The sequence below is a fragment of the Oncorhynchus kisutch genome, linkage group LG11 (assembly GCF_002021735.2).
Source record: "Oncorhynchus kisutch isolate 150728-3 linkage group LG11, Okis_V2, whole genome shotgun sequence".
In the NCBI taxonomy this organism is placed as follows: Eukaryota; Metazoa; Chordata; class Actinopteri; order Salmoniformes; family Salmonidae; genus Oncorhynchus; species Oncorhynchus kisutch.
In genome coordinates, this window is record NC_034184.2 from 39,365,935 (window position 1) to 39,390,410 (window position 24,476).

General features: G+C 44.8%; 1 protein-coding gene across 3 annotated transcripts; it reads right to left on the reverse strand.

The window, feature by feature from the left end:
- Positions 1–141: 141 nt before the first annotated feature.
- Positions 142–24,476, reverse strand: LOC109899706 (neurotrypsin). 3 transcript variants are annotated; one of them, XM_031835748.1, is made up of 14 exons: positions 24,024–24,476; positions 22,098–22,140; positions 17,966–18,208; positions 15,111–15,249; positions 14,816–14,994; positions 13,650–13,797; positions 5,276–5,454; positions 5,027–5,168; positions 4,681–4,898; positions 4,388–4,529; positions 3,896–4,174; positions 3,672–3,794; positions 3,094–3,374; positions 142–2,921 (listed from the first exon to the last, which is right to left on the reverse strand). In XM_031835748.1, the coding sequence occupies exons 1-14, from the start codon at positions 24,099–24,101 to the stop codon at positions 2,602–2,604; spliced, it is 2,514 nt and encodes an 837-aa protein (XP_031691608.1). In that variant the 5' UTR covers positions 24,102–24,476; the 3' UTR covers positions 142–2,601. The 3 variants fall into 3 exon arrangements, with proteins under 3 accessions (XP_031691608.1, XP_031691609.1, XP_031691610.1); XM_031835749.1 differs by having other exon boundaries at positions 4,681–4,895; positions 24,024–24,474; XM_031835750.1 differs by lacking the exon at positions 22,098–22,140.

Consider the following 24,476-nt stretch of genomic DNA (forward strand, 5'->3'; position numbering starts at 1 on the left):
TGCCTTCAAGACAAAGTAGCCTACAGGAAAATGTCATGATGAATAAGACAAGCACATGGAAAATTGTCATTAGAGCTGTAATTCTGATGTGCTGAGCAGGATGAGTAATATTGGAGCAACATAATAGTAATGAAACACAAGAGTGACTCAGATATTTAATGGCACCACTCAAGAACACATTATATATATATATATATATTCACCTTAACATTCAAGGTATTTTATACAGAGTACTTACAGGATATGTATGAAGAGAGATGTGTACAGTATAGAGGTCGACCGATTAATCGGAATGGCCGATTAATTGGGGCCGATTTCAAGTTTTCATAACAATCCGTAATCAGTATTTTTGGACACCGATTTGCCTATTTTTATTTTATTTTTAATTACACCTTTATTTAACTAGGCAAGTCGGTTAAGAACACATTCTTATTTTCCTTGATGGCCTAGGAACGGTGGGTTAACTGCCTTGTTCAGGGGCAGAACGACAGATTCTTACCTTGTCAGCGCAGGGATTCGGGGATTCGTTTTTGCAACCTTCCGGTTACTTGTCCAACGCTCTAACCACCTGCCTTACATTGCACTCCACTAGGAGCCTGCGTGGCAGGCTGACTACCTGTTACGCGAGGTCAGCAAGAAACCAAGTTAAGTTGCTAGCTAGCATTAAAGGCTCGTATTTCTGTGTGTTATGTTATAATTAAGTCTATGATTTCATAGAGCAGTCTGACTGAGTGATGGTAGGCTGTTGTCGATGTGTTCCTGGTTCGAGCGAGGAAAGGGACGGAAGCTATACTGTTACACTGGCAATACTAAAGTGCCTATAAGAACATCCAATAGTCAAAGGTATATGACATACAAATGGTATAGTGAGAAATAGTCCTATAATTGCTAAAATAACTACAACCTAAAACTTCTTACCTGGGAATATTGAATCATGTTAAAAGGAACCACCAGCTTTCATATGTTCTCATGTTCTGAGCAAGCAACTTAAACCGTAGCTTTTTTACATGGCACATATTGCACTTTTACTTTCTTCTCCAACACTTTTTTTTTGCATTATTTAAACCAAATTGAACATGTTTCATTATTTATTTGAGGCTAAATTGATTTTATTGATGTATTATGTATCATTCAGTATTGTTGTAATTGTCATTATTAAAAATACATTTTTAAAAAATGACCGATTAATCGGTATCGGCTTTTTTTGGTCCTCCAATCGGTATCGGCGTTGAAAAATCATAATCAGTCGACCTTTAGTACAGTAGACCTATAGCATTCTGGAGTTGAATAAAAATCCTTCAATGAAAAAGCAACAATGGCAGGAGCGAGAGTCTGAAGATTGTTTTAAAGAAAATATCACAAAATAAATAGTTGTTCAGTGACAATCGGAAACATGCAGTCATGTGACTTAAAGCCCCATATAACAAAATAAGGTTTGAACGTTCAGTGGAAACTGTAAACAAACATTCCAGCAAGTGTACAGGGGGTATTAAGGGGGTCGTTAGTTTTGTTTCCTATTGGGATTGAAGTACTAAAACCAGAGTTGTAATTTTGCGTTAGTAATAACCACATGAAGCTTAGACATCTACTCAGTATGAGCGTTTCAAAATCAGAGTGGCATGTGACCATGTTACGTCTGCACTGTGTAGGCTTGGTAAGTATGTAAGATGTGTTCATGTTTGTCAAACTATAAGAATGATGAGAAGATTGCATGGATCATTTGGGAATTGCACTGCAACTTGAGACAAAAACTCAAAGATATGGTATAGAATTGAGATGATGTATGAAAAATAAATTGACAGTGCACACAATACATGTAAACACACACACACACACACACACTCACACACTCACCCCGCCCCCTCTGGCTTCACATAATGCTGATAGGAAAGTGCAGCTTTTTAACAGAAATTGGTTGACAGATGGATACTGTATGTGGGCAGGCAAACATCATTTAAGCCTTTGTGAGAAGCCATGTCATCATTGCCACATATACAGAGCCTCATAAAGGCCCACTCATGCCTCTCATATGATCTAAACCAGCGATCTGTAAGCTGACCAATTTGGCCAATTGTTTCAATCAAGAGTGGAGCACATTAGCATAGGCATCAGTTAAAATGCATGCACAACAGGAATGTTCATGAAACAATTATTAATTTAGAAGCCATATGTACTGTAAATATACAATATTGTACCTTAATGATACTCCACCTAATGCTTCTGACTAGACTTACTCCCATTGGCACCATTGATTGGCTTTTCACAGGTGTCGCAGTGTGATACTATGGCATGCATTCTAGTGCAATGTCATTCACCTATGCAGTCTGGCTCTCATAATTGAACCATTGATGCATTAAATGCTCTCACCAAAGTGGTATTTCCACACAACCAAGAATGCACAATGCCATACAGGCTTCTCCAAGTGTATGCAAAACAAAAAGTGACTTAAAAGCGCTCTGCTGGATGTGCAACTTTATGAGTGAGACCATGAGCAGATACCCGGATGTGGTAACCCTCTCTAACCGGTCACTGCGCCTTTAATCCCCCCACCTAACCAAAGTCATATGATAACGTGAGCTGTCCAATGGCACAGTGGCAGCATCAGATCCTTGGAGGGTTGTTGGTGACTTGGTCAATCCAGCGCAGGAACCTGCTGACCCGCGTGTACACCCCAGGGAAGGAGGGGTCACCACAGCCATGACCCCAGGAGATGACCCCTGTCAGCACCCAGCGGCCCCCCTCTCCCTGACACACCAGGGGACCACCGCTGTCACCCTGGCAACTGTCCACGCGCCGACGGTCCGACAGGCTGCCCGCACACAGCATGCGGCTGGTATAGCGCTCGCCGTATCGCTTCTTACACTTCCAGGAGGGCAGCAGGGGAACCCAGGCCTGCAGCAGGGTACGGGAGTATTCCGAGTCTGAGAAAGAGAGAGCAAGAATGAGAAAGTGAGGGACGAACAGAGAGATAAGAGAGAGGGTGGCAAAATCCATGGAAATGCTCTCACATAAAATATGTGAACAGATCAAATGGCTGATTCCAATATAAACACAAAAGGAACTGTCTGTAACAGAGAGGCTCATGTTCAGCACCTGTGATGCCCCACCCTGTGATGACACAGGCGGCTGGCCTCTTCCCCCACTTGCTGCCAGGCGCAGGGAGGCAGGCTGAGTTGGTATGTGGGTTAAAGGCCACACAGTTGCCTTCGGTGCCCTTCAGTCTAAGCAGGGCAATGTCATACTCCCAGCCCTGGCTGTGGTACTTCCTGTGAATGATGATGCGCTCCGGGGACAGGCTGCGCTCAAAGTCATCCCTCTCCTCCGTGTGGTAGTCACCCAGTCGCAGCACGTAGCGCGATGGGTCCCCGCCAAACCTAAGAGAGGGAGAGATAGGACGAAAAAGAAGAGGACAGGAAATCAAGGTCTGAGGAAGTTGAAGCCAAGCTAAAAAGAAGCCAGACTGAAAAGAAGCCAAGCTGAAAAGATCAAGACAGTGACTCAAGAAAGTTTCACTTATCAGTGGCGTGTCAATCTCTTACTAAGAATACTTTATACAATTATTGACATAGACAAGCTCCTTGATAGATCATTTATTTTATGCGTGACATGTCATTTTTAGAATGTAGTCACTGCAATTCCATCATTGAACACTAGATGTCTCTGTGTCCCACCTCTTGAAGCAGTGTGCAGCAGTCAGGACCCAGCAGGAGTTGATGAGCGTGGCTCCACACAATGGATGGTTCCCTTTGGACTGGGACTTGAGCCACAGAGACACCTGCCATGGCCAGTCCCCCCTAACACAGCACAACCAGGGGAGGAGAGAGAACATATGTAGAAATAGATCAGTGAAACAAAGTAATATAACCCTTTGTACGTGCGTGTGTTTACAGTGTACCTGATTGACTTGTCCCCTCCAATTATCCTCCTCCTGCGGCGCTGTGTGTTTGGCCTCATGCCGCAGGTCTGCGTTATTATGGCGCCATCTCCCACCGGCTCGGGGACGTAGTCACAGATGACCCCTGCATCTTCGCTGTGCTTGCAGTCATGGGCGTCCTCTCCCTCGGCCGGACACTCCCCCAGGGACACCTCAGCCCCCATGCACCTCACATTGTCCAGGTGGATGGGGCCCTTGCCTGCTCCAAAATATGCCATGGAGCGAGCCTTCGACACCCCACTGAGGAAGAGCCAAGGGAAAAGTACATTTCAAAATTCCTAAATGTCCCCATCTCCTGAATGGCAGTTAAAGTAAGAGTTGATCACCCAGAGACAGGGAAACCCCAGGTGTCTAACCACATACTTGACTTTGAGGTATGAGGTATACCACAGATGAGGGAAAGGATATGATACATTAACAGGGAGAAATATGAGCGAGAGAATCCATATTTACACAAATCCCAACTGCCTGCAGACCACCGCAGCATTGACGTCATTCCAGCCGTCATCACACACGCTCCCCCATTGGCCGTTCAGAAACACCTCCACACGCCCCTCCTTCCGGCTCTCTCCAGCAACCAGTCGCACCAGAGGGCCTGGGACCAGAACAGAGAACCACCATAAACCGCAATGTATGAATTTGAATTTTCTTTGCAATATTCACCAGAGAAGATAAGACATCTAACAGAGATATGTGGATAGGAACTTTCATTTTATTTCTTATGCGATCTCAGTTAGTTGGCCTACCTGCGATGCGTGGCAACCCTGGCACCTCATTGGTCTCTCCCCCCCTCTCACAGCGCACCCCTACGTCCTCGCTGTGGGAGCAATCATGGCGACCCCACTCTGCGTGCCCGCAGGCAAGCAGGGTGGCCTCTGAGCCTTTACACTGCACCTCATCCAGCAGGATCAGCCCTGTGCCCTCTCCGTACAGCCCGTCTGATGTCACCTCTGCACGCCCCCTGCTGGACAAAACGCCATTACTACAGTATCACTACACTATTACGACAATATCACGACACTATTAATACAGATACACCTAATTCCCATGTTCAGATTGTATTTGTACATAAAATGACTCCTGTAGACCCACCTGAAGCCCAGCTGTCTACACACCACTTGTGCGTGGTGCTCAGTCCAGTTGTCGTCACACACCGTACCCCAGTCCCCAGTGTGGTACACCTCCAGACGACCTTCCCAGGGACTGTCAGACCCCACCAGCCGTACTACACCATCTGCAACACGGTGTGTGTTTGAAACAGTGTGTATGTGTTTTGCATACAAATATGTGTAATGTTCTGGGTGTTTACATACACATAGCATTCCTGTCCTGACTCCTGACCTGTATATGGGTTACAGGACACGCCAGCATCCTCCATGTGGTCACAGTTGTGTTGTTGCCAGTTGTTGTGGGGACACTCCTCCAGGGAGAGCTCGTTGCCTGTACACTGCACCCCGTCCAGTAGGATGGGACCAGAGCCCTGGCCAAAGTGAGCCCACGTCCAAGCCTTCGGTACACCCCTGAGTGGACACACACACACACACAGGCATACGCAATGACCATATGACTAACTCACACAAGAAATACAAACACCATATATGGACAACATGTAAACAATATGGCAACCACTCAAGGGTCATTCAAATGTACACATAAATGTATTCCCACCAAGTTAACAGCCCTTAAGGGTACTGTACAGAGCACAAAAACATGCACTTACAGAGCAGAGAAACACATTTACAGAGCACGAAAACATGCACTTACAGAGCAGAGAAACACATTTACAGAGCACAAAAACATCCACTTACAGAACAGAGAAATACATTTACATGGCACAAAAACCCCAGTCCCTGTTTCAACACTCAAGCACAGCAAATATAGTCAGTATAATTGAGAAATTAATTATTAATGACCCGTGGAATATCTGAAAAGTGTCCTGAGACCGATCCACTTTGCTTTTTTGTTTATCCACACTTTGTACACACGCACTGTTGGGGCGAGTGACTCTGAACTTATCATGGCTAGCCTCAAGTCGTACAAGAAAAAATTAAATATAGAACATTTTGCTATTTGCCTCATGATTCCTGTATCAAATCAAATCAAATTTATTTATATAGCCCTTCGTACATCAGCTGATATCTCAAAGTGCTGTACAGAAACCCAGCCTAAAACCCCAAACAGCAAGCAATGCAGGTGTAGAAGCACGGTGGCTAGGAAAAACTCCCTAGAAAGGCCAATACCTAGGAAGAAACCTAGAGAGGAACCAGGCTATGTGGGGTGGCCAGTCCTCTTCTGGCTGTGCCGGGTGGAGATTATAACAGAACATGGTCAAGATGTTCAATGTTCATAAATGACCAGCATGGTCGAATAATAATAAGGCAGAACAGTTGAAACTAGAGCAGCAGCACAGTCAGGTGGAAGTTGAAACTGGAGCAGCAGCATGGCCAGGTAGACTGGGGACAGCAAGGAGTCATCATGTCAGGTAGTCCTGGGGCATGGTCCTAGGGCTCAGGTCAGTTGAAACTGGAACAGCAGCATGGCCAGGTGGACTGGGGACAGCAAGGAGTCATCATGTCAGGTAGTCCTGGGGCATGGTCCTAGGGCTCAGGTCCTCCGAGAGAGAGAAAGAAAGAGAGAAGGAGAGAATTAGAGAACGCACACTTAGATTCACACAGGACACCGAATAGGACAGGAGAAGTACTCCAGATATAACAAACTGACCCCAGCCCCCCGACACATAAACTACTGCAGCATAAATACTGGAGGCTGAGACAGGAGGGGTCAGGAGACACTGTGGCCCCATCCGAGGACACCCCCGGACAGGGCCAAACAGGAAGGATATAACCCCACCCACTTTGCCAAAGCACAGCCCCCACACCACTAGAGGGATATCTTCAACCACCAACTTACCATCCTGAGACAAGGCTGAGTATAGCCCACAAAGATCTCCGCCACGGCACAACCCAAGGGGGGGGGGCGCCAACCCAGACAGGATGACCACAACAGTGAATCAACCCACTCAGGTGACGCACCCCCTCCAGGGACGGCATGAGAGAGCCCCAGCAAGCCAGTGACTCAGCCCCTGTAATAGGGTTAGAGGCAGAGAATCCCAGTGGAAAGAGGGGAACCGGCCAGGCAGAGACAGCAAGGGCGGTTCGTTGCTCCAGAGCCTTTCCGTTCACCTTCCCACTCCTGGGCCAGACTACACTCAATCATATGACCCACTGAAGAGATGAGTCTTCAGTAAAGACTTAAAGGTTGAGACCGAGTTTGCGTCTCTGACATGGGTAGGCAGACCGTTCCATAAAAATGGAGCTCTATAGGAGAAAGCCCTGCCTCCAGCTGTTTGCTTAGAAATTCTAGGGACAATTAGGAGGCCTGCGTCTTGTGACCGTAGCGTACGTATAGGTATGTACGGCAGGACCAAATCAGAGAGATAGGTAGGAGCAAGCCCATGTAATGCTTTGTAGGTTAGCAGTAAAACCTTGAAATCAGCCCTTGCTTTGACAGGAAGCCAGTGTAGAGAGGCTAGCACTGGAGTAATATGATCACATTTTTTGGTTCTAGTCAGGATTCTAGCAGCCGTATTTAGCACTAACTGAAGTTTATTTAGTGCTTTATCCGGGTAGCCGGAAAATAGAGCATTGCAGTAGTCTAACCTAGAAGTGACAAAAGCATGGATTAATTTTTCTGCATCATTTTTGGACAGAAAGTTTCTGATTTTTGCAATGTTACGTAGATGGAAAAAAGCTGTCCTCGAAATGGTCTTGATATGTTCTTCAAAAGAGAGATCAGGGTCCAGAGTAACGCCGAGGTCCTTCACAGTTTTATTTGAGACGACTGTACAACCATTAAGATTAATTGTCAGATTCAACAGAAGATGATTCCTGTATGCTTTGTTGACTACGAACTTTCTTTTCCCAACTGTGGGACAGACTGTTTGTTCCCACACTCGGGACTCTGACTCTCTATAGGTTACACATACTTTTGGCCTAACATCCTATTCTAACCACCTCTCGCTGGGTTTGTATTCATGTTACCTGATGAAATTGCTGTACAATATGATCTTGTTGCCATCTGATGCAGATGTCATAAATCAGCAGTGCAGAGCTCTCCCTGTCCTGTGCCGTGCCTTGATTGTATTACTGTTGATGGTATCTGGAAATGTATTCTGCATGCATGTACACCCTGGCCCATCTACAATCTACATCTACAATTCTGACACTGATATCTGCTTCACTGATTTCTGCTCTCGTAAAAGCCTGGGTTCTCTGCATGTTAACACTAGAAGCTTATTACCTCAAATGGATCAATTGAAAGTGTGGGTTCACAGCTTCAATCCAGATGTGTTGCTCATTACTGAGACGTGGTTAAAGAAGTGTTTGTTTTAAATACTGATGTTAACCTTTCTGGTTATAACCTTTTTCGGCCAGACAGATCTTCCAAAGGTGGGGGAGTGGCTTTTTTTTTTTTTTTTTTACCAAGGATCACCTTCAGTGCTCTGTTGTCTCCACCAGGTCTGTCCCCAGACAATTTGATTGACTGGTTTTACACATTAAACTTTCAAATAACTATTTGTTGACTGTTGCTTGGTGCTATCATCCTCCATCAGCACCGGCATGTACCCTACCTGCCCTAAGCGCTCTCTTGGCCCCTTACACTAAGTCTGAATTTGTCCTGCCAGGTGACCTAAACTGGGACATGCTTAAACTACCTGACCAAGTCCTAAAGCAATGGGACTCCCCAAATCTTTCTCAGATTATTACCAATCCCACAAGGTCATGGGTGCACCTCAGCCACGCTCAAGGTCCTAAACGATATCTTAACCGCCATCGATAAGAAACATTACTGTGCAGCCGTATTCATTGATCCGGCCAAGGCTTTCGACTCTGTCAATCACCACATCGGCAGACTCGACAGCCTTGGTTTCTCAAATGATTGCTTCGCCTGGTTCACCAACTACTTCTCTGATAGAGTTCAGTGTGTCAAATCGGAGGGTATGTTGTCCGGACCTCTGGCAGTCTCTATGGGGGTGCCACAGGGTTCAATTCTTGGACCGACTCTCTTCTCTGTATACATCAATGAGGTCGCTCTTGCTGCTGGTGAGTCTCTGATCCACCTCTACGCAGACAACACCATTCTGTATACTTCTGGCCCTTCTTTGGACACTGTGTCAACAACCCTCCAGGCAAGCTTCAATGCCATACAACTCTCCTTCCGTGGCCTCCAATTGCTCTTAAATACAAGTAAAACTAAATGCATGCTTCAACCGATCGCTACCTGCACCTACCCGCCTGTCCAACATCACTACTCTGGACGGCTCTGACTTAGAATACGTGGACAACTACAAATACTTAGGTGTCTGGTTAGACTGTAAACTCTCCTTCCAGACCCATATCAAACATCTCCAATCCAAAGTTAAATCTAGAATTGGCTTCCTATTTCGCAACAAAGCATCCTTCACTCATGCTGCTAAACATACCCTTGTAAAACTGACCATCCTACCGATCCTCGACTTCGGCGACGTCATTTACAAAATAGCCTCCAACACCCTACTCAACAAATTGGATGCAGTCTATCACAGTGCAATCCGTTTTGTCACCAAAGCCCCATATACTACCCACCATTGCGACCTGTACGCTCTCGTTGGCTGGCCCTCGCTTCATACTCGTCGCCAAACCCACTGGCTCCATGTAATCTACAAGACCCTGCTAGGTAAAGTCCCCCCTTATCTCAGCTCGCTGGTCACCATAGCATCTTCCACCTGTAGCACACGCTCCAGCAGGTATATCTCTCTAGTCACCCCCAAAACCAATTCTTTCTTTGGCCGCCTCTCCTTCCAGTTCTCTGCTGCCAATGACTGGAACGAACTACAAAAATCTCTGAAACTGGAAACACTTATCTCCCTCACTAGCTTTAAGCACCAACTGTCAGAGCAGCTCACAGATTACTGCACCTATACATAGCCCACCTATAATTTAGCCCAAACAACTACCTCTTTCCCAACTGTATTTATTTTATTTATTTATTTATTTTGCTCCTTTGCACCCCATTATTTTTATTTCTACTTTGCACATTCTTCTACTGCAAATCTACCATTCCAGTGTTTTACTTGCTATATTGTATTTACTTTACCACCATGGCCTTTTTTTGCCTTTACCTCCCTTATCTCACCTCATTTGTTCACATCGTATATAGACTTGTTTATACTGTATTATTGACTGCATGTTTGTTTTACTCCATGTGTAACTCTGTGTCGTTGTATGTGTCGAACTGCTTTGCTTTATCTTGGCCAGGTCGCAATTGTAAATGAGAACTTGTTCTCAACTTGCCTACCTGGTTAAATAAAGGTGAAATAAAATTAAAATAAAAAATAAACAAGGTATGACTCCAAACCAGAAAAGGCTCCTCTCCTCGATGTTATCCTCACAAATACTCCTGATAGGTATCAGTCTGGTGTTTTCTGTAATGACCTTAGTGATCACTGTTTTACAGCTTGTGTCCGTAATGGCTGCTCAGTGAAACGGCCTGTCCTGATTTGTCATAGACGCTTGCTAAAAAATAAATTATGAGCAAGCATTGTCATGAACTGGCCTCTGTAAAATGGTATAGAATCAGCTTGATCGCCTCTGCCTTTCATTTTTGATATTTTCTGTGGTATTGTTAACAAACACGCCCCCATAAAGATAATGAGAATTAAAAACAGGTTGAGCCTCTGGTTCGACCGTGATCTTGCAGAGTTACTCCACCTCAAGAATTGCATTTGGCGAAAGGCTCGGCACATGCATACTCAGGCGGACTGGCACTCGTTCAGGCAAATGAGAAATAAGTGCACTCAGGCGATCCGGAAGGCAAAAGTGAGTTACTTTAAGGAGCAGTTCTCTCTCTCTGGGTCTCTGAGTTCTCTCTCCCCCCCACCCCCCACAGCTGCCCATGTACCTTAATGTTGATGTGGTTGTTACTGACAAGAACCACATGGCTGAGCTCTTTAAATCACCGACAGGCTTTGTTGATGTCTATCGTATTATCTCGGGTATGCAATCTGGTTTCCGCTCAGGTTATGGATGTGTCACTGCAACCTTAAAAGGTCCTCGATGATGTCACCATTGCCCTTTATTCAAAGCAATGTTGTGCTGCTATTTTTATTGACTTGGACAAAGTTTTTGATACGGTAGACCATTATACTCTTGTGGGCCGTCTAAGGAGTATTGGTGTCTGAGGGTTCTTTGGCCCGGTTTTCTAGCTGCCTCTCTCAGAGTGCAGTGTATAAAGTCAGAAAATCTGCTGTCTCAGCCACTGACTGTCACCAAGGGAGTACCCCAAGGCTCGATCCTAAGCCCCACGTTCTTCTCAATTTACATCAACAACATAGCTGAGGCAGTAGTAAGCTCTCTCATCCATTGATATGCAGATGATACAGTCTTATACTCAGCTGGTCCCTTCCCAGATTTTGTGTTAAATGCTCTACAAAGTTTTCTTAGTGTCCAACAAGCATTCTCTACCCTTAACTTGGTTCTGAACACCTCCAAAACAAAGGTAATATGGTTTGGTAAGAAGAATGCTCCTCTCCCCACAGGTGTGATTACTACCTCTGAGGGTTTAGAGCTTGGGAGTATGGCTAGACGGTACACTGTCCTTCTCTCAGCACATATCTGCATATCTGGGGGTGTCCTCGGATGGGGCCACAGTGTCTCCTGACCCCTCCTGTCTCAGCCTCCAGTATTTATGCTGCAGTAGTTTATGTGTCGGGGGGCTGGGGTCAGTTTGTTATATCTGGAGTACTTCTCCTGTCCTATTCGGTGTCCTGTGTGAATCTAAGTGTGCGTTCTCTAATTCTCTCCTTCTCTCTTTCTTTCTCTCTCTCGGAGGACCTGAGCCCTAGGACCATGCCCCAGGACTACCTGACATGATGACTCCTTGCTGTCCCCAGTCCACCTGGCCATGCTGCTGCTCCAGTTTCAACTTCCACCTGACTGTGCTGCTGCTCTAGTTTCAACTGTTCTGCCTTATTATTATTCGACCATGCTGGTCATTTATGAACATTTGAACATCTTGGCCATGTTCTGTTATAATCTCCACCCGGCACAGCCAGAAGAGGACTGGCCACCCCACATAGCCTGGTTCCTCTCTAGGTTTCTTCCTAGGTATTGGCCTTTCTAGGGAGTTTTTCCTAGCCACCGTGCTTCTCCACCTGCATTGCTTGCTGTTTGGGGTTTTAGGCTGGGTTTCTGTACAGCACTTTGAGATATCAGCTGATGTACGAAGGGCTATATAAATACATTTGATTTGATTTGATATCAAGCTGCAGGCTAAAAGTTAAATCAACACTTGTTTCCTTTAAAGTAATTGCTCCTCTTTCACCCCAGCTGCCAAACTAACCCTGATTCAGAAGACCATCCTACCCATGCTAGTTAACGGAGACATCATTTATAGATCTGATTTTCTTTACCATTCGGCCATCAGATTTGCCACTAATGCTCCTTATAGGACACATCACTGCACTCTATACTCCTCTGTAAACTGGTCATCTCTGTATACCTGTTGCAAGACCCACTGGTTAATGCTTATTTATAAAACCCTCTTAGCCTCACTCCCCCCCCTATCTGAGATATTTACTGCAGCCCTCATCCTCCACATACAATACCCGTTCTGCCAGTCACATTCTGTTAAAGGTCCCCAAAGCACACACATCCCTGGGTCGCTCCTCTTTCCAGTCCGCTGCAGCTAGTGACTTGAACGGACAGTTTTATCTCAATCTCTTCATTCAAAGACTCAATCATGGACATTCTTACTGACGGTTGTGGCTGCTTTGCGTATTGTTGTCTCTACCTACTGGTCCTTTGTGCTGTTGTCTGTGCCCAATAATGTTTGTACCATGTTTTGTGATGCTACCATGTTGTGTTGCTACCATGGTGTGTTGTCATGTGTTGCTGCCTTGCTATGTTGTTGTCTTAGGTCTCTCTTGTCATGTGTGTTTTGTCCTTTATTTATTTAAGTAAATAAGAATTTGTTATTTGCCTATATATAATTTGTAAAAATTATTATATATATATATTTAAAAAAAAAAAAATATATATATATATATATATATATATAAATAAATAAATATATATATAAATAAATAAATATATATATAATATATAAATATATATAATAATTTTTACAAATTATCCCAGCCCCCATCCCCGCAGGAGGCCTTTTGGTAGGCCATCATTGTAAATAAGAATTTGTTCTCAACTAACTTGCCTAGTTAAATAATGGTTCAATAAAATAAATAAATCAAACGTACTGTAAGCCACACATTTTGTGTGCGTGACTACATGTGGGTGATCTGCTAAGAGCAACGATGACATCTGAATAATCTGGATCAGCTGGCTCCTCTCCAGCAGAGCAACAACCCAAAACACTGTAGGCCATCAAAAATGCATGCCTTCCATTCATCTATATTAATATAGTTCACTCAGTGGGAATGCAGCAGTGTAAATAAGGCTATCCTAGCAGGAGTGCATCCAGCTTTGTGGAGTGCAGAGAGCCTTGGTTGGTGGGCAACTTCATGCCTGGGAACCCTTGCAACCACTGATAGGGCTTCACCTCTAGTTTTTACCTACATAGGAACTGAGTCACATTTAGTGGAGGGAATCACATTAATAACACATAAGCTACCTGCAAATCAAGCACCATGCTCCTGAGCCATCAGAACCCCAGTGCTGCTCACCCCAATCCCAGCTGCCGACAGACCACCTCAGCATCGATGTCATCCCACTGGTCATCACAGATGGTGCCCCACCTCCCATCATGGTACACCTCCACACGACCCTCGAAGTCCTCCAGGCCACCTACCAACCTCAAGGGGGCGCCATTGCCTGAAAAAGACAGCAGAAAGTAGTTACCTGGCAGAACATGTTGGCATCATGTTACAATAGAAACCACCGGTCTTCTAAGTCATCTACTTGTCCACTTATAGTCTCCTTGATGAATGCAAATGTAAATAACCTCGTGCCCAGTGCCATGATAAATAAAGTGATCTGAACCACAGAACTGTTGGAATGCTGTGACCCCTAACACTGGCTCAGTTTGGTTCAACGCTCCGGCATGTCATTTGAAACTACAGCAAGTATAAGTATGTGCGGGATGCAGGGAGCAGGAAAGGGGGGTGGATCACTTATGCAATCGGAGTATGTGAGCAGCCCTGGCAGAGAAGTTGAGGAGGTGGGGGGGGTTGTTTGGGGTAGGTGGGTTGACAGGGGCTCAGGGCTCTCAGATAGCTCTTTCCCTCATAATGTTCCAGACTGAATAATTCACTGCATCACACTAAATATATCACCAGGGCCTGCTCCTCTGGGCACCCCTCTCTCTACCCTCCTAACACACACGCAGAGGCACACACACGCGGAGGCACACAAACAAACACACACACATACCCCTGTTGTAGTTCATTATGCCCCTTTGGGACGCTATGACACGAGTGCTGTAGAAGCCGTGAGAGCTGGCAGCCTCAGAGAGCTCTAAAAGCTACGTGAATGACTAGGCAGGCAACATCAGCTCCCTCTTGGCCGTGCTGCTCAGAAGAGACTGTTCTTGTTCTAGCCTTGCAGTGTTTGTGTTATGGAGATGAATCTTAGCCACGAATCTCAAACTGGCACAGCAGCTCTGACTGAGGTGGGATAAGGACAGTGAAACTCTGAGAGAGGGTACACAGTCTCTCTCTATCACTGTCTTACTCAAAAAGGGGAAGTGGCTCTTCACAGCTTTAGATAACTCTACTGGTAGGCCTAATACACATGTAAAGTAAAATGTACTACATTTATACTGTATGTGTAGCACTTGTGAGAAATCTATGCTTTATCCCCATGGATATTTTGAAATCTCCAACAGCCTCACCTTCAGGTGCAGCACACACCACCCCCGCTTCGTTTCCATGGTTACAGTCGCTGGTGACAAACTTCCGACTCCTGCAATCCAGCAGAGTGTTTTCGTTGCCACGGCAGCCAAGGCGTTCATAGTGGAAGAGTCCAGAGCCGGGCCCGAAGTAGGAGTGCTGGAGGGCTGTGCCGATCTCACTGCAGACAGAAAGACAGGATGGACGGAGAGAGAAAGACCGGTGGACAGTCAGGAGTGGAGGATAGGATTTGACACACACACAAAGCAGTGATACAAGTATGGCAGTAGCTCTCACCCCAGTCCAAGCTGTTTGCAGATCACACTGGCATCGCGGTCGGTCCAGTGTGTGTCACATACCGCCCCCCACTGGCCATTTAGGTATACCTCCAGACGCCCGCTCTGAGGGGAGGACCCACCTACCAACCTGGCAGCTCCTGGAGAGGAGAGAAGGCATTAAGATATGGAACAGCACCAGAGATTGTGAAATCATTTGAAATGACAGGTGGGACATCGCTCTCTCACACCCACCAGAAACAGGTAGACCGACAAAGTGCTACCAAGTCAACCATGAATCCAACAGGTGTGATCATCTCAGGATAATTGTATAGATTACCCTTGGTTTGTGGGTCTTGCAACACTTACCTATTCCAACCTGACAAACACACACGCATTCACACACATATCCTAAGTCATTTCGCCTACAAACCCTGAGAAAGGTTAACCGTTTCAAAGAGAGAACTTGGGAGAGTTAAAGAGGCAGACAGATAATGACAGCAAACACATATTTCAACACGGGGATATCTACATACAAGCAAGGTGCTGACAGACCAGTACAAAGACAGACGGTTGGCTAATGGACACGCAGGGTAAAGGCTGACACATGCTTCCCAGTCTAAACAGTTTGAGCATATATTATGAAACCATTTTTGACGTTTTGGTGTTCGGCAGAGTTTTTCTTCAGGCCATTCGTGCACACAACATTTTTTTGTTCTTGAGGCAAGTCGAAGTTCGGTAGTCGAAGTCTACGCCCCTTCATCTGTGATTGGTCAACAGTAGGGGTGGGAACTATGGATGGGATTCTTCAATGAAGTGTTTGCTGTCATTCAACGAGGGAGAGCACAGCAGCAGCAAGGCCCTACTGTCTGCAGTGCACTAGTTTTCATGCACATTTTTTCACTTGAGAAGTACTGCACCAAACATCTTAGCTAGATTCAAAATTGCAAGACTAAGCAAAACAAGTCTAAACTAAGAGATTTCTTGATTTTTTTTTCAAGCATTTTTCTTGTTTTCTAACAAAGGTCTTTAGGGAGTATGCGAGCACAGACATTCACTTGACCAAGTTCTGCTAGGAGCAAACCGAACCGATGGACAGTATGTGGATGCCTTTACACTCCTAAAGGGGGGTGGGAGTCACAGAGAGAATAATATCGTCTGGCAAATGGATAGGTGGGAAACACAGTGGGAGGAGCCAACTGACAGACATACAGAAAAATAATGGGGCGCAGACAGATTGAGAGACACAAGCAGACAGGCATATACAGTGCATTCGGGAGGAATTCAGACTCCTTCACTTTTTCCGCATTTTGTAACGTTACAGCCTTATTCTAAAATCGATTAAATTGTTTTTTTCCCCTCAACCTACTCTGAAAACACCATAATGACAAAGCAAAAACAGGTGAATTTTTTTTTTTTAAACTGAAAAATCACATTTACATAAGTTCTCAGACCCTTTACTCAGTACTTTGTTGAAGGACCTTTGGCACCAATTACAGTATTGCTGTACAGCTATTTTCAGATCTCTCCCGAGATGTTCGATCAGATTTAAGTCCGGGATCTGGCTGGGCCACTCAAGGACATTCAGAGACTTATCCCGAAGCCATTCCTGCATTGTCTTGGCTGTGTGCTTAGGGTCGTTGTCCTGTTGGAAGGTGAATCTTTACGGTCCTGAGCCCTCTGGAGCAGGTTTTCATCAATGATCTCTCTGTACTTTGCTCAGTTTATCATTCCCTTGATCCTGACTAGTCTCCCGGTCCCTGCTGCTGAAAAACATTCCCACAGCATAAGGCCACCACCATGCATTACCGTAGGGATGGTATTGGCCAGGTGATGAGCGGTGCATGGTTTCCTCCAGACGTGACGCCTGTCATTTAGGCCAAAGAGTTCAATCTTGGTTTCTTCAGATGAGAGAATCTTGTTTTTCATGGTCTGAGAGTTCTTTAGGTGCATTTTGGCAAACTCCAAGCGGGCTGTCATGTGCCTTTTTAGTGAGGAGTGGCTTCCGTCTGGCCACTCTACCATAAAGGCCCGATTGGTGGAATGTTGCAGAGATGGTTCCCACATCTCCACAGAGGAACTCTGGAGCTCTGTCAGAGTGACCATCGGTTTCTTGGTCACCTCGCTGACCAAGGCCCTTCTCCCCCCGATTGCCCGGGCATTTGGCCCATTTAAGAATGATGGAGGCCACTGTGTTTTTGGGGACTTTCAATCCTGCACAAATGTTTTTCTACCCTTCCCCAGATCTGAGCTCTACAGACATTTCCTTCGGCCTTATGGCTTGGTTTTTGCTCTGACATGCACTGTCAACTGTGTGACCTTATATAGACAGGTGTGTGTGCCTTTCCAAATCATGTCCAATCAATTGAACTTACCAAAGGTGGACTCCAACCAAGTTGTAGAGACATCAAGGATGATTAATGGAAACAGGATGCACCGGAGTTCAATTTCAAGTCTCATAGCAAAGGGTCTGAATACTTATGCAAAAAAAGGTATCCGTTTTGACTTTTAATACATTTGCAAACATTTCTAAACCCCGTTTTCGCTTTGTCATTATGTGTAGATTGATAAGGAAATGTTTTTACTTAATCCATTTTAGAATAAGGCTGTAACGTAACAGAAATGTGGAAAAAGTGCATGTGGAATACTTTCCAAATGCACAGTAGGTTCCCTAGATAGTCAGAGGCATAGATATCCTGCCAGAGCAACAGATATCCTGCCAGAGCAACATGATCACCCCAAAACCAAAGCAAAGATACCTCGCAATTATTTGTTGGTCACTTTGGAATTCATACAACACTATAAATCATCTGGTTCCAGGTAGTTACCCAGGAGTATTGATTCCCTTGAAGTAAGTATCAGTCGGTAAATTCTCACCCTGGTGGCAGTCGCAATAGGCCCAGCCGATGGCTCCAGAGCTCTGGCGGAAGAAGCACCAGGGGTTGGACTCGCGGTCAGGGTTACGGCAGTAGCTGTGGTCACCCAGCCCCCGGCCTGGGTACTGCAGGACGTAGTCTGGGAACTCTGTCCACTTCAGGCAGGGCGAGCCAGAGTCAGTCTGAGACACAGAGCCGTTGTAGTAGCCCAGCTCAGTGAAGCCTTCTGAACAGGACAGAGGAGCTAAGGGGAGACACATTCAGATACAAGGGGTTAATCAAAGGATGAGCTTCTGTTGAAGCTTAGTTAATACAGTATAGCGATACACATTTTTGTGAGACGAAGTGATGGAGGGGGGTTAAAGCAGAGTTTTATAATTAAGTCACATTACGCCAGGCAGGCGTTCAAACAATTTCCTCTCCTTTGTCTCTCCCTCCTTTTGGTTCCACCTCCCCCTCTCTCCATCCTCAGAGGTAAAGGAGTGAGCCACCTGGCTGGTCAGACTGACAGCGTGTTGCTGCAGTGCAGGGGCCAGAGTATTTGTGTAGGTCTGCTTTGCTGAGTCACAGAGCGTGGCGGGCTACCTTCTCAGACAACCTGAAAACCTGTGCCCTTACTGCAGCCATCTCTCTCTCTCTCTCTGTGTGGGTGTGGGTGCCCGTGCGTGCATATATCTTTATTTTTTTTTGTCCTTAAAATGCACCCCAGGCATACAGGTCTTAAAATTATTTGAAAAATTCAAATCCTCACAATTATTTTCTCAATGCTGTCAAAAGCATAGTTTGATGATAGTTGACTACCCAAAAGTTGTATATCTATTCCTCAAGAGGGGTGGATGCTCGTGTCCAGAATCCAGTGCATAAGCCATTAGTTCCTACAGGGCGTACTGATAAACTGAAACTCACTGCAATGCAATTCTCTGAGTAATCCAGGGCTTTTTAATTACAGATGCATTGAACTGGGTCTGCGAGTGCTGCATCTCTATTCTCTAATTGGCTTTGAGAAAGCGTGAGATGGGATCATTACGGAAAAACCTGAGCTCAGCCTTACGTTCTAAACTATGCAGGTTAAAGAACCACTGGGACCACTTGTAAAGATGACCCATCACATTGAATAGGAGTGGGCCATTAAACACAAACACACATCTGGTCCACAGATTGAGTTTTAAAAACAGGGGGAAGGGTCTGTGGTTTAATGCAGAGGCAGACATTTAATGGCAACCAAAGCCAGAGGCAGCCCTGAACTTGATCCATAAATAACCCATGTATTTCCAAGGGATCAATGTCTGGTAATACATCATGCAAAGAATGGAGACAGTTGCTTGGGAATGTCAGTTAAATGCAAATCCAGAACCAACTATAACTAACTGAATTATCAGTCCCTTTTCAATGGGATATGTATGCGCTTATCTGCCTAGCAGTCAGTCTTCAGTAGAAGTAAGATCATCTTTAGCTTTAGGCCCATGCTTCCTGTGATGTGTAACTGATGTGGCAGTACCTCAGCCATATCACTGTGTGCGTACTGTATAGGATATGAAGGGGAGTCGTGCTAACATCCCTCTAGATCCAAGTGTTAAACCCCGAGGAGATTGGAGGGAAGTGGAAATGGGCACTGGGGTCCAGCCAGGAAAGGAAGATATCCTCTTCACGCACCTAAACTCCTCGTCCTGAACGCTCTAAACCAGTGGATTAAGGACCGCAAGTCCTTTGAGGTGTCGCTGGGTAAACATTCACAGCTGTGAGCGATCGCTCTCAAATCTACACCCGCCCAGTGAGTGGCCTAACCCCTGTCTGTGTTTGTTTGAGGGACTGCTGGTCCACATTCGCACAGGCTTAGTGACTTAAGACTGGAGAGGGTGTCTGACTGATGCCTGAGAGAAAAGACATCTTGAAGGAGCAATACTCTGCTCAATTCCAGATTGACACCATGTCCCAAACCCTGGTCACTTCATGTAGATCTTAAAGGATTGATAGGTATGAGCAATATGGTAATAGCTCTAGCAAGGTAAAGGTAATAAATCCATCTTGCTCTTTGATAGATTAGGTGGATTTGTTTAGAATTTTCCTTACACCTATCTAATCCTTTCAGATCGCATAATCGGAGGAGATATATATTTGATAGAGTTCACACAGTAAGAGGGTGTGCCAGAGACAGAAATTTTATGGATAGCGTTATTACGAAAGGTTACCCGGATCATCACCAGCACATGAAAGCAGATGTGCCGTATCGAATGTGTATATGCATGGATAATCTGTTTCCATGCAGAGGATGAGATAGGGAGTGAGTATATAAATGCATGTACTGAGAGCAAGAAACTCAGTATGCACGTTGGTGTCATAAATCTGTCACACTGTCCATCCCAGTTTCACTAAGCTCTAAAGTATCTTAACATAGCTTGCATTCTATCCCCGATGGGTGTCTATAGTTGAGCCACAAACGGAAACAACCATCTTTAAGACCCAGACTTTTTGAGACCCCATAACATAACTTCACCAAAGACAAGGACCAGACATACAGCATCTGGTTGTTGGAGAGTGAGAGTCGATCAGAGATGATGTCAGGGCTCTTAAATCAGGGACAATCTCATTTCCATAAATGAAAGCCTAAAAATGAGACAAATTTGGGGGTGGGAGAGGGGAGCTGGTTATGTGTCTTTTGGCTGTGGATAAAGAGAGTGACACTCCCAGCAGACCGCCTCCACTGTTAAACAGAAAGAGAGAGAGAGAGAAATAAAAAAAGAGATGAGGGAGTTCAGCGTTGCCTGAATATCAACCCAAACTTCAGAGGCTCAATTAGAATCACCATCTGATTATCAGCAGCGCTGGTGACATCAAATTACTCTTATAATAGCAGAGGAGGGAGGCTTTTTTGATAGAGGGCTTTTTCAAGCTTTTGTTCTGAAATTGTGACATTTTGCTGAAACAACACCTTGCCATCTCACATCCACACCATCCCACTAGGTCCCTAGGAGGGGTGCGTCACTTGAGTGGGTTGAGTCACTGACGTGATCTTCCTGTCTGGGTTTGGCGCCCCCCCCTTGGGTTGTGCCGTGGCGGAGATATTTGTGGGCTATACTCCTTGTCTTAGGATTGTCTCAGGATTGCCTTGTCTCAGGATGGTAAGTTGGTGGTTGAAGATATCCCTCTAGTGGTGTGGGGGCTGTGCTTTGGCAAAGTGGGTGGGGTTATATCCTTCCTGTTTGGCCCTGTCCGGTGGCATCATCGGATGGGGCCACAGTGCCTCCTGACCCCTCCTGTCTCAGCCTCCAGTATTTATGCTGCAGTAGTTTATGTGTCGGGGGGGGGGGGGGGGGGGGGCTATGGGAATATATGCCTGTGGCTATGGAATCCTGACCTGTTCACCGGACGTGCTACCTGTCCCAGACCTGCTGTTTTCAACTCTCTAGAGACAGCAGGAGTGGTAGAGTTACTCTTAATGATCGGCTATGAAAAGCCAACTGACATTTACTCCTGAGGTGCTGACTTGCTGCACCCTCGACAACTACTGTGATTATTATTATTTGACCATGCTGGTCATTTATGAACATTTGAACATCTTGGCCATGTTCTGTTATAATCTCCACTCGGCACAGCCAGAAGAGGACTGGCCACCACTCATAGCCTGGTTCATCTCTAGGTTTCTTCCTAGGTATTGGCCTTTCTAGGGAGTTTTTCCTAGCCACCGTGCTTCTACACCTGCATTGCTTGCTGTTTGGGGTTTTAGGCTGGGTTTCTGTACAGCACTTTGAGATATCAGCTGATGTACGAAGGGCAAAATAAATGTGATTTGATTTGTTCATTTAGGCCAGGGATGAACAACCCCAGTCTTCTGTGGCCGGACTGGCGTCACACTTTTTCTCCATCCCTAGCAAACACAGCTTATTAAATGAATTGCATTCTAAACTGAAGATCATGATTAGTTGATTATTGGAGTCCGCTATGTTAGCTGGAACAAAAGTGTGACAGCAGTCTGGCCCCCGTGGACTGGAGTTGCCCATCCCTGATTTAGGCTATTCAATTAGTGCTGCTGAGTCATTCATCCATGTCCTTGGATGACTTGGCAGAATCACAATGATGGATGGATGAAATCAAGACCTATTAGAAATAAGAGGAAGAGGAAAAGAGGTGTCTACCTGCACTCTGCATAGTATTTAGGTAGCCATCTTGAGAGATGACCTGCAACAAAAAAAAGACAACAGAATATGAACCTGCAGGCTTATTTAATTTTGACCAAGTTTTCCACATTAGGTTATGGAAGCCTGTTCATAAGTAGTCCCTTATATCCCATAAGTAGCCTGTCGGATTGTTTGCAGCCTTCATACAGAATGTTTTCTCTCTCTAGTATTATATTGTAGCCTACTTGTAGAAATATGGTTTTACACAACTTATCTATGCTATTCTGTAGATCTGTGAAAAGCATTGTTACACTGTGTTAACCATGTTCATCCCTCTTCTCTTCTGCTATCTGTTTTCAATTACTTTCTATTTTACCACTGAGGCCGGGAGCAGGTGGCATCGCTTAGAATGTCTATGCAGAAAGCAATTAAATTATTGAAGGGTTGAGTTAAAGGGTTCTACCTTGTGGCACCACTAAAAGCAATACTGTCATGCATGGGAAACAGCTGCGCGGTAATCAGTTGAACTCTAATAATTGCATCTGTCAATCTAATGGAGACAGGGGCAGCTGGAGTTCTCCATAGAAGGATTCTTTGGGGAAAAGGACAGGAGTAGTTCCTTAGCCCATTTAAAAATGAATTCACCGTTTTCAATGGGTAACTCTTTATAATAACATGAATGAGAATTAATAAACTATTTATAAATAGTAGCTTATACACATTCATAAATTCGTATTTCATTATTTGTAAACATGCATAAGCATTTCATAAACATTACACTTCATAAGCATTTATAGCATTTAACATTGAAAGTTATAAAGTGCAAGCAAGTGTCCTACAACCGTTGCCTTTACTCTTTTTTTGTGCTTTTGTTGTCACTTTAAAATGATGCAGCCTACAGCCCCGAACCATGTTTTACAAAAATGTTGCTCTCAAGGAATGTCATTGGCTATATGAATCAATTGCTATTTGCAAGGAAGTTTGAACATATCATTGAATGCATTTGCCCCAGTGTTTTTATATTTTTCTTGGTGGTTCAGTATTGCACACATCAGTGTGCATGGCTTTAACTACTGTAAAACGCATGATGAGATAACTCTGACGCACGACCTCCGCAAGGGATGGCGCGGTTTGACAAAACTATTTCTCGCCATCTAATGAAATCGCTGGCGGAGAATAAAAATAATTGGGTCCAATTCAACCGAATTTATACTAGAGTATCGTTGTATTTACCAGCTAATGGGCGCGCTTACTGTGCAGGCTAATTTAGGACACACAGTCAGCCTTCAGAAATGCATTTAGGAAAGCTCAGCATTTATTTATCTTAAATGTTTTACAAAGTGATACTGTATTTACAGTATTTTAGGATGAGTTACCTTATGACAACAGCAAGCCACGTTTGATTGCTGAGGATAGGGTGATAGTCTGTCCCAATTATTTCCTTCAATGGCAATAAAACAAACTGATAAGGGTAGGCTATAGGCTATTGCTCGTTCTTAAGTTTTCTTGGGAGCAAAGTCCTTAGTGAAATGAAAATGTAGCCTACATAGGGCACTATAAAATAATTGGAAGAAAAATAAAAGCGAAAGCTCAGTAATTATGCACTGCAGCAGTAGAGCAGGCCTAATTATGATACATTCAAATGAATATGTGTGGCCCAATTTGGATGGTTTAACCTCAGAATTCGGGTTTACTGGCACACGAGAAGGTGCCACGCACAGCATACCTTTTGCAATTACACATAGGTTTATGTTACATAGCCAATAGGCTACGCAAAGTATATAGCCAATTGACTACGCGAAGTCTATAGCCTACCTATATATTCCCAATGAATGTAAATCGTAAGGAATTTGGTTATCTATGGTCACCTGTTTACCTTTCTGTTGTCAATACATATCCCCTCGCAAACAGAAAACGCACAGTGACGATGAAAGATACACATACCTCTCCAGAAACGGAAACCAGAAAACACCATGCAAATGACAGAGAGAAGATTCCTTTTAAAGCGTCCTTGTCCATCATCCTGTTATATGTGTCATTGCCCGCACCTTGAGCAGATTTCACCCATATCCAAAACAAACAGCCAGCTTCCGAGTGCAAGCGACACTGACCAGAGAGAGCCCGCTACTGAGCGTCCAAAGTTAGGCGGGGGACAATGAGACGATGTGCTTGTTTTTTCTGTCTGGAAAAAATATTTTTTAAATAATCCAAACTCCTATGTGACATTACACACCCTGAGGTACCAGCTGTGCTCCAAGCTTCGACTATAAATGACGACCCTCCTAGTGAGGAAGTGTCACTGAAAGGAGACACCGGTAAGAGAAACACGCTGTCGCCTCTCGCCTTCTGCGCAGCCCACATATGCCGATATGTCGACAATAAACAACACAGCAAGCT